Source organism: Sapajus apella, unplaced genomic scaffold, assembly GCF_009761245.1.
Source record: "Sapajus apella isolate SASKATOON/1434 unplaced genomic scaffold, GSC_monkey_1.0 scaffold65, whole genome shotgun sequence".
NCBI classification, from domain to species: domain Eukaryota; kingdom Metazoa; phylum Chordata; class Mammalia; order Primates; family Cebidae; genus Sapajus; species Sapajus apella.
The window spans coordinates 7,350,086-7,360,282 of record NW_022437005.1 but is presented as its reverse complement, the minus strand read 5'-3'; the positions used below and the strand labels follow the sequence as shown (position 1 = coordinate 7,360,282).

The 10,197-nt window shown below is 38.7% G+C and overlaps 1 protein-coding gene across 12 annotated transcripts in view; it reads left to right on the top strand.

The window, feature by feature from the left end:
* Window positions 1–10,197, top strand: part of RALGAPA2 (Ral GTPase activating protein catalytic subunit alpha 2) — a 333,808-nt gene that overhangs the window by 69,616 nt on the left and 253,995 nt on the right. For all 12 annotated transcript variants that reach the window (XM_032248229.1, XM_032248227.1, XM_032248225.1 and 9 more), the window contains 4 exons: window positions 3,047–3,090; window positions 5,798–5,975; window positions 6,763–6,878; window positions 9,115–9,253. In XM_032248229.1, coding sequence (XP_032104120.1) covers window positions 3,047–3,090; window positions 5,798–5,975; window positions 6,763–6,878; window positions 9,115–9,253 — 477 coding nt within the window. The remainder of the gene's footprint in view (window positions 1–3,046; window positions 3,091–5,797; window positions 5,976–6,762; window positions 6,879–9,114; window positions 9,254–10,197) is intronic.

Here is a 10,197-nt window from a genome sequence, read left to right as displayed (position 1 = left end):
CGGGTGTTGAACGATGAGAGCACATGGACACAGGGAGGGGAGCACTACACACTGGGGTCAGTTGGGGGGAAATAGGGGAGGGACGGTGGGGGGTGGGAAGCTGGGGAGGGATAGCAGGGGGAGAAATGCCAGATGTAGGTGATGGGGAGGAAGGCAGCAAATCACACTGCCACGTGTGTTCCTATGCAACAATTTTGCATGTTCTTCACATGTACCCCAAAACCTAAAATGCAATAAAATAAATAAATGGGAAAAAAAAAGTGTCTGTTCATGTCCTTTGCCCATTTCTGAATTTTTTTTTTCTTGTAAATCTGTTTTAGTTCTTTGTAAATTCTGGATATTAGCTCTTTGTCAGATGGGTAGATTGCAAACATTTTTTCCCATTCTGTTCGTTGCTGGTTCACTCTAATGATTGTTTCTTTTGCAGTACAGAAGCTCTGGAGTTTAATTAGGTCCCATTTGTCTTTTTTGGCTTTTGTTGCCAATGCTTTTGGTGTTTTAGTCATGAAGTCCTTGCTTATGCCTATGTCCTGAATGGTTTTGCCTAGGTTTCTTCTAGGGTTTTTTTGGTATTAGGTCTTATGTTTAAGTCTTTAATCCATCTGGAGTTAATTTTAGTATAAGGTGTCTGGAAGGGGTCCAGTTTCTGTTTTCTGCACATGGCTAGCCAGTTATTCCAACACTATTTATTAAATGGGCATCCTTTCCCGATTGCTTGTTTTTGTCAGGTTTGTCAAAGATCAGATGGCTGTAGATGTGTGGCATTGCCTCCAAGGCCTCTCTTCTGTTCTATTGATCTATATCTCTGTTTTGGTACCAGTACCAAACGTTTTGATTACTGTAGCATTGTAGTATAGTTTGAAGTCAGATAGCGTGGTGCCTCCAGCTTTGTTCTTTTTGCTTAGGATTGTCTTGGCTATGTGGACTCTCTTTTGGTTCCATGTGAAATTTAAGGTGTTTTTTTTCCAGTTCTGTGAAGAGGGTCATGGGGATAGCATTCAATCTGTAAATTACTTTGGGCAGTATGGCCATTTTCACAATATTGATTTTCCTAACCATGAGCGTGGAATGTTTTTCCATCTGTTGTGTCCTCTCTTATTTCCTTGAGCAGTGGTTCATAATTCTCCTTGAAGAGGTCCTTTACATCCTTTGTTAGTTGTATTCCTATGTATTTTATTCTCTTTGTAGCAATTGTGAATGAGAGTTTGCTCTTGCTTTGATTCTCTGTTAGTCTGTTTTTGGTGTATAGGAATGCTTGTGATTTCTGCACGTTGATTTTGTATCCTGATACTTTGCTGAAGTTGCTTGTTAGTTTAAGGAGATTTTGGGCTGAGACGATGGGGTCTTTAAATGTACATTCGTGTCATCTGCAAATGAGACAATTTGACTTCCTCCTTTCCTAATTGAATACCCTTCATTTCTTTCTTGCCTGATTGCTCTGGCTAGGACATCCAATACTGTATTGAATAGGAGTGGTGAGAGAGGGCATCAGATTTCAAAGGGAATGCTTCCAGTTTTTGCCCATTCAGTATGATATTGGCTGTGGGTTTGTCTAAATAGCTTTTATTATTTTGAGATACGTTCCATCTATACCTAGTTTATTCAGAGTTTTTAGCATAAAGGGCTGTCGAATTTTGTTGAAGGCCTTCTCTGCATCTGTTGAGATCAGCATGTGGTTTTGGTCTTTGGTTCTGTTTATGTGGTGGATTACATTTATAGACTTGCGTATGTTGAACCAGCTTTGCATCCCCAGGATGAAGCCTACTTGATCATGATGGATAAGCTTTTTGATGTGCTGTTGCAATCGGTTTGCTAGTATTTTATTGAAGATTTTCACATCTATGTTCATCATGGATATTGGCCTGAAGTTTTCTTTTTTTTGTTGAATCTCTGCCGGGTTTTGGTGTCAGGATGATGTTGGTCTCATAAAATGATTTGGTAAGGATTCCCTTTTTTTGGATTGTTTGAAATAGTTTCAGAAGGGGTGGTACCAGCTCCTCTTTGCATGTCTGGTAGAATTCGGCTGTGAACCCATCTGGACCTGGGCTTTTTATGGCTGGTAGGCTATTAATTGCTGCCTCAACTTCAGCCCTTGTTATTGGTCTATTGAAGGTTTCAACTTCTTCCTGGTTTAGGCTTGGGAGGGTGCAAGTGTCCAGGAATTTATCCATTTCTTCCAGGTTTACTGGTTTATGTGCATAGAGTTGTTTGTAGTAATCTCTGATGGTAGTTTGTATTTCTGTGGAATTGGTGGTGATAATCCCCTTTATCATTTTTTATTGCATCTATTTGATTCTTCTCTCTTTTCTTTATTATTAATCTGGCTAGCGGCCTGGCCATTTTGTTGATCTTTTCAAAAAACCAGCTCCTGGATTTATTGATTTTAGAGGCTACATAAGATATTTAGGTTGGGTTGTCGTCTCCATACTGAAGTCGTGAATATACTTATAGATGACTTAGTAATAGTGTTCTATCCTCCTAAGAGAAGCTTTTCTCATTCTAGTGGGCTGCAGCATCAAAGTTTTTGTAGTTGACTGGAGTTCCGAGTCAACCTTGATTGTGCTCCCTTGACAGCGACCAGAGCACTCTGTTAGAGGATTTATTGATGGACCAAATCTCATAAATGTAGTTGTCATTGCCATGAGAGAAACATGCCATTCTGAGTATTCATAAAATGTTCTTGTAAAAATGTTTTGTGAGCAGTTGTTTTATATTATTTTTACCTTTAGAGATAAAAAAAAAAAGCATCCATTTTATGCATGACAAGAGATATTTGCGCATAATCCACTGTGGGCATTTGGCTTACCTTAATATCAATCATTTTGACTGTTTTAAAAGAATTGTGAAGTGGTACATACTTAAAGTACTTTTATCTTAAAAACGTCTTTCCCTCTGTGACATTGCTTTGTTTCTGAAGGTCAACCCTCTTCCTTTTATTTTTAAAAATTATATTTTTGTCATAAGCATATAGTTTCTTCTTAAAATAGGTCTTTGATATGCATTTATATACCCTCTCTATTTCTAACTCATTATTTTAAACTTTCAGGCTCAACTTTAAAGAAGCTTCTACACACTGGAAATTCTATTAAGGTATTTATTTTATTTTATTATGTAATGGCATTTTTTATTACTCTTAAATTTGTTAATGCCACGAAGTAACAATGTTAGGCCATTTTGGAAAAAAGACCTTTAAAAACCACTTGACTTAGTTCTAATTTTTTATTGAGAAATTATATGATGCATATTGTTACAGTTTTCTTACATCATAACTTATTGCAGAAGACATTTTAAATAGTATTAGGAGAAAATGGGTTGAGCTTCAGAGTTTAGAGTTCTGAGTTCTCATTCTGATTCTGCTGGGTACAGGTAGGGATCATGGGCAAGGCACCGACTCCTTCAGTTTCATCATCAGAAAAAGGAAGGGCAGTCCCCCTCTAAGCTTCAGAGTTCACATGCTTGATTCTGTCCATATTAGTAACTGGTTGTTAAAATTATAGTTGTCTCTAATGAATTTTACTAATTTTGAGAGCCATTGTGGGAGAAAGGAACAACAGGGTCTCTCTTGAAAATTTATTTGTGGCAGATTTATAGGTTAAAATTAGCTTAGTTTGAAATGGATATGTGTTTTATTATAACATAGACTTCTTGATGCTGAGATAAGATTACCCTAAAACATAAGTGGCAGAAAAAATTCAGCCTGGGATGAATACTTTATGATCGATAATTCAGTTGGAGTTAATTTAGCTGTGCAAATGCCTTTAATAAGCCAGTATGTTGGTATTATACTGGCTTAACTGATCACAGCCTCTTAAAACTTAATATGTTAACTATTTCTCATGTTAAAAAAAAAAAGAAGTGAGTTATTCCTAGTCTTACTGTAGATTCTATATTTCGTCGCTCTTAAGGAAATGGATTTATAATTAAAACTTATCAGGTTGTTATCTCATGTTTATAATTACCCTTATTTATATTTAGTTCTCTTAAACAAACAGTTAACATATAAAAATTGGAGGCTTGTAATAGAATTTCATAGAAACTTCCCTTTTGTTAAGTTAAATATAATTCGATTTGACGTACATAGAGTTGGACGGGTGCAGTGGCTCACACCTGTAATCCCAGCACTTTGGAGGCCGAGGCAGGTGGATTGCCTAAGGTCAGCAGTTCTAGACCAGCCTGGCCAACATGGTGAAACCCCTTCTGTACTAAAAAGGCAAAAATTAGCTGAACGTGGTGGCGCATACCTATAGTCCCAGCTACTCGGGAGGCTGAGGCAGGATTATTGCTTCAACCTGGGAGGTGGAGGTTGCAGTGAGCCGAGATCGCACCACTGCACTCCAGCCTGGGCAACAGAGTGAAACTCCTTCTCAAAAAAAAAAAAAAAAAAAAAAAAAAAAGATATACATAGAGCTCCGCTTCGCTCTGCTTCGCTCCGCTTCTCTTCTCTTCTCTTCTCTTCTCTTCTCTTCTCTTCTCTTCTCTTCTTTCTCTTTTCTCTTCCATCTTCTTTCTTCTTTTTCTTCTGGTTTTTTTTTTTTTTTTTTGGTCTGGTGGCTGAATAGTAATGTTACCACTCATTTGACCTGCTTGAGGGGAAAGGAGGACAGGTGTGAGCAGGCATGGAAGTTTGTGCAGAGCAGAGCAGTGCAGTGGTGGAGTCCAGGAGCATGTTTCGAAGTATGCTGTGAATTTGTGAATTTACTCTGTTAATGGGGTAGCACTGTCACCAGCTGGGTTGTCTGTCCTAGTGTGTTTTTACTTCTGTTGGAAGTCAGCAGAATATTTTTATTTTGGCTCTTCTCCCCTTTTTGGTTTGGTTTTCTGGCATAGCCTTGTGTTTGACTTGCAGTGTTCTTGCTCTGGTGGAGTCAGCACCACCATGAATTAATTGAAGGGAGATGAGGCAGTCACTGTAGTTGCTGATGTTTGGAGCTCACTCCATCTTTCAGCCGCATGTGACATGTTTTCAATCTCTTTTGCTAATTTGTTTTTTTTTAAATTGACATTATGTTTTTAGTCACTTAGGAGTACAGAAATGGAGAGACATGTGCTTTTGAATTTTAGGAATGGGATGAATTTGAAAGTGTAAAGAAGAAAAAGGCCACATCTACCTGTGTTGATGTTTTCTGCAGCGTGATGCCAGGAGTTCAGAGCATGGCAAAGGTGTTTGAGAAATAGAATAGTGATAGAAGGTATAAGGAGAGCTGCTTTGTCTCATTGAGCTAGGCCTTCAAGGTCTTATTTAGCTCCAAGTCTTCTGATTCTCAAGAACATTATCAACATGGTATATTATAGTGATAGCACATGTAAATTTCGGGGGAGATTATCTTTGTCATTGTTTTTATGGATAATTGAACATTGATACCATGGGTACGGTTGCCTTACGGAATAAGATACTATTAACAGGAAATACTTGGGAGTCAGCCATTGTACTGTGTGGTGTACATATGTTAACTCAGCCTTTATCATAAGTTTTTTGTGGTAAGTGCTCTTTCCATCCTTATTTTACAGATGGGGAGACTAAGGCATGGAGAATTATGTGGTCCTCCATGGATCCCAGCTAGCAAGTGGCGGAGCCTGCCTTTGAACCCAAGCACTTTGGCTCCAGAACTAGAGCTCTTAACTCTTGTGCTGTATTGCAGCATTTTTGCTTATTTGTCACTAAGTGAAGCACTTGGTGTACTACTTAACAAACCTTTCACTTGTAGTTTTTCTTTCTCAAGACTGATGCTACATTGCAGTGCATTTCTGTAAATACATATAAGTGTTTCATTTTCATTGCTTTTAATTTTGTTTTTAGATAAGATGCGAAGGAATCAGGCTGTTTCTTCTGTGGCTTCAAGCACTTCAGACAAACTGTGCAGAAGAGCAGGTGCTGATTTTTGCTTGCCTGGTGCCTGGTTTCCCAGCAGTCATGTCATCCAAGGGCCCTTGCACACTGGAGACACTCATCAATCCCAGCCCTGGTGTAGCTGATGGTAAGTTATGTTAGCAGGTCTCCCATGTTTAAATTAACTCTTGAACTTATGTTAAGGAATTCTTACTTTTTCATTTTCTTGAATAGAAATCCTAATGGAGTCTGAAAAGGAATTATTCCCCTTTCATATTCACAGTAGATCCTTCCACACCTTAGCATCAAAAGACTTGGAGCTTATTTTATATGAAATGATGACAGGAGAAATTTACTGAAGTGATGGAAATAGGAATAGAAGGAGAGGACAGATGTTGGCAGTAGAAGGAAGTAGAGACACATGGGAAGTCTGGACTGGTTTTCTGGCTATTAGTGAGATTAAACTCCACCATCCAAAGCTACTGTCTGTTGTTCATATCACTGTTGTTCATAAGTGGACACTCATCTGCTCACTACGATCTTATTTTGCCACTGTGTATCTTCCTGCAGTATCTATGGAAGGACAGTAGTAGCCTCATGGGACTATTAATGGTGGCCGTTTGTGTCCTTTGAGTTTTCAAGGTCCCAACTTACCTGTTGGGACCATTGATTTATTACTGTATATTGCTTTATTGCTCAATGACTGGCATTTGATCTTGGGCTGACCAAAGCAGAGTTTGAAAGGGAAAAAATGGTGCAGTGGGAGAGGGTGCTTCATGGGCATCTGGACTGTGCTTCTAGGCTCTTTATGCACACTGCCTTGGAGCTCAGTGTGAGCAGCTCCAGTATTTTAATAGAGACCGTTTTTAAAACCCTAAACCGTGTTTAAAATTTGACTTTGGTGAATGAGCTCTCATCACTTTCTGTACTTTCAGTAAAGATATATCCAGAAGAAATTACTCCGCTCCTGCCAGCTGTGTCGGGGGAGAAGATTGCTGAGGACCAAACCTGCTTTTTTCTTCAAATACTGTTGAAGTATATGGTTATTCAGGTCAGAAAAATTATGACTGTTTCAGTGATGGGTTTATTCTCAATAGGAAAGAGGCAATACTGCCTCTTTTCTCTCTATGTATCCATATTTTTTCCTTTTTCTTTTTCTTTGAGGTGATTTTATGTGATATTTCAGCAAACGCAGAGTATGTACCATTTGTTAGGTCGTTTCAGCAAGACCAGCTGTGTATACTATTTTGTGAGTGTGTTTAAACCATTTTTCTCTCTTTACTCCTTTCTACCCCTAATCTCTATGCTTGCAAGACAGGCTGAAGGAGGATGTGGGCCCAGAGGCTGAACAGGTGAACAGGAATAGGCAGAGCAGACCAGGGGACTAAAGGAAAGCATATGGACCAATCTCCTCATGCCATTGGCATAGGTCTCCTTTATGTCACATATTATTTTTTCTCATATGCACCAACTACATACAGAACTGAAGTAGCTGGTTTATGCTTTTAATAGGAGATTTGTGACTCCTGGTCTAGATTTCTAAATAATAGAATAAAATGTACTGATTCTTTTTTCTTAGTAAATACTTCTCTTGTCCTTGAGTTCATCCTGGGTATTGTCCAGTATCTGTCTTCCCCTTCACAACCGAGTTGTTGAAATAATAATCTCTGCTGAGTTCACGTCCCCACTTCATGTTCTTTCGATACCCACTGTTCGCTGCCTTCTGCCCTGTGACTGCTGAAGTGGCATGCTGCAAACCACAAAGATTCTAGGGTCAGCCCAGAGGGAGGGTATGCTTCAGGTTTTACTTTCCTCGTTCTTTGAGGGGATTTGACTACCCCTCCTTCATGAGATTCTCTCCTCTCCTGATATTTTCTCTGGTATTTATCCTCCCTTCCTTTCACTCCTTTCTAGTTTTCTTTAGGGAACTGTGCTTTTCTCTACTGATTCTCAGGATTCAGTACTTGGCTGCTCTTTCTGAATACTCAGCAGTTTTTTCCCCTTTTCTCACCCCGTTCCCTTTAGCCAACAACAGAAACACAGAACTTCAAATAGAGCCTGACTGAGGCATGCTTTCATATTCTGGAAACTCCACATTTGAATTCTAATGGCCCATTTCTAGATTCATCTCAAATGCCAGCTGTTCAGAAGTGGTTGGACATTCCATTTGTCCTGGAAAATCAACAGAGTATCCAGAACTTGTGCTGGGGGCCTTGGGTTCTCATTTTAGATGTGTCACTAATGAGTTGTGTGACCTCAGATAAGGCAGATGGAATTGATACAGGATAGAGGTTTGCATGCAGTCTGTGAACCTCCTAATTGTGTGAAGGATTTTAGGTGCATATCCATGCCTTCCTTCTGCCTTCTCTTCTATCGATTGAGATGAGTTTTCAGAGCACAGCTTTTGACAGGCTATGGACACTGAGCCCCACTGCCCCTGGGGTAGCCAAAGCACCTCATCCCTTTACCTCATGTGCTGCACAAATTTCATTTTCTAAGTGGGCATGTCAGGAAGGAAGTGGGAAGCCCTGCTTTAGAGTGCTATCTGGTCTAAGAAGTGTTAGAACCACTGACAGGCCTTCTCTAAGGGCTGCATTTTCCCTAAGTCATGTGGGGGTGACTGCACCTGTGTAACCAGGCTGTCCTCCTGGCTCCTGAGGTGTGGTCCCATCTATTGAACAATTTTGGAGTGCTCCCACTTGCAAACACTGATGGGTTTTTGAGGGAGAGAATATTATCTCAACACTGTAAAAGATTTAAACTTAATCCATAGTGGACTGGCATGCCTGGTTTATTTTAGCCTTTCAATTTTTTAATATGGTGAATGCATTTTCCAAGATTCCATGGCTTTTGCCTTTTGATATTGATTATGCATGTAGGTAACATTGGATGAAATTCTTGAGAGGGATTGTTTCTTTAATTTCTATTTATTATAAATGGCCTTTTTCTGAGTTTAGAAAAAAGCACCAATTATTTGTAACTAATGTTTTAAAGGCACAAGGATATTAGGTAATTAGAAATAATATAGATTAAAAATATGGGGATGATATATTATAGCACGTTGTAAAAGATATGATATCATTCTAACATAGTTACTGTTTTGTTTTGAAGTATTCATTCCTGTCATCTTTTGAGCTTTGTTATGATTTCATTACATGGTTATCAGTATTATTTGTCATTTTTTTATGTTTAGGATAGGAATTTTAGTAACATAACGCACTTCAGTTTAGTACATGTTAATTTGAAATATAAATATACATATGTTCTTTTCTACATATTATCCAAAGGCTGCAAGCTTGGAGTGGAAGAATAAGGAGAATCAAGATACTGGTTTTAAATTTCTTTTTACATTGTTTCGAAAGTATTATCTTCCTCATTTATTTCCATCATTTACTAAGTTAACAAACATCTACAAACCTGTACTTGGTAAGTACTGTTGGAGCCGTGTATAGAGGATATCCAAAGGAAAGCTATGCAGTCTCTTTCAAAGTGACCTTTGATTATTTTAAAGTAAAATAGTCATTTTATTTTTGTGTTGAATGGTAACTTTATTATTAGATGTTTAAAGTTTCTTAATAAGTGGTTTTAATTGTTTGTACCAACTAAGATATACCTCAGCTCACAGAAGTAAAAAGGAACCTGGCTCCTATACTCGGAAATGTATTTATGATATTTTTAGTATAATTATATTTGTCATCTTTTAATGTAAAAAAATCTGCATTTCCTAAAGTCTTTCTTTGCGGGTGGTTGCGTATTGTGACCTCAGGCTTTGCTTAGTGACTGGAAGCCACCCCAAGGCACACAGCTGCCACTGTATGCCTTTTCTCTTATGCTGGGTCCTGCATCAAGCAGCTGCCACTGACAGGTGCTTATAGAAGATCAAATTTTAGATGATTAAACAAGCTATGGGTAGTAAGCCCCAGAGGACTAGGAAACATAAAGGAATCTCTAAGTTGGCTCCTAATGTCTTTTTCTTTTGTAAGAAATGAGGACTCACAGGATAGAAGCATCCCTTAGAGTGGTGAAGGTGGGGGTCAAATCTTCTTCTCCCTATTATTTAGAACAGGTAAAATTAGTTTAAATGAATAATTAAAAACAGTTTTGCAGTAGGAAATGGTGACACAAGATGTTACTCTTATGGGGAACATGGCTACCTGGTTCATTTGTCTGTGCTGTGTGTGTGTGTGTGTGTGTGTGTGTGTACACACATACACAGAAACACACACACGGGCAAGGGGAAAGAAGCCGAAACTTGGTGCATTTTGAAAGATGTAGAATTACTGACTTTCAGGGGTACTGGGACATGTATTTCCTTAGCTACACACACACACACACACACACACACACACACACACACACACACACACACA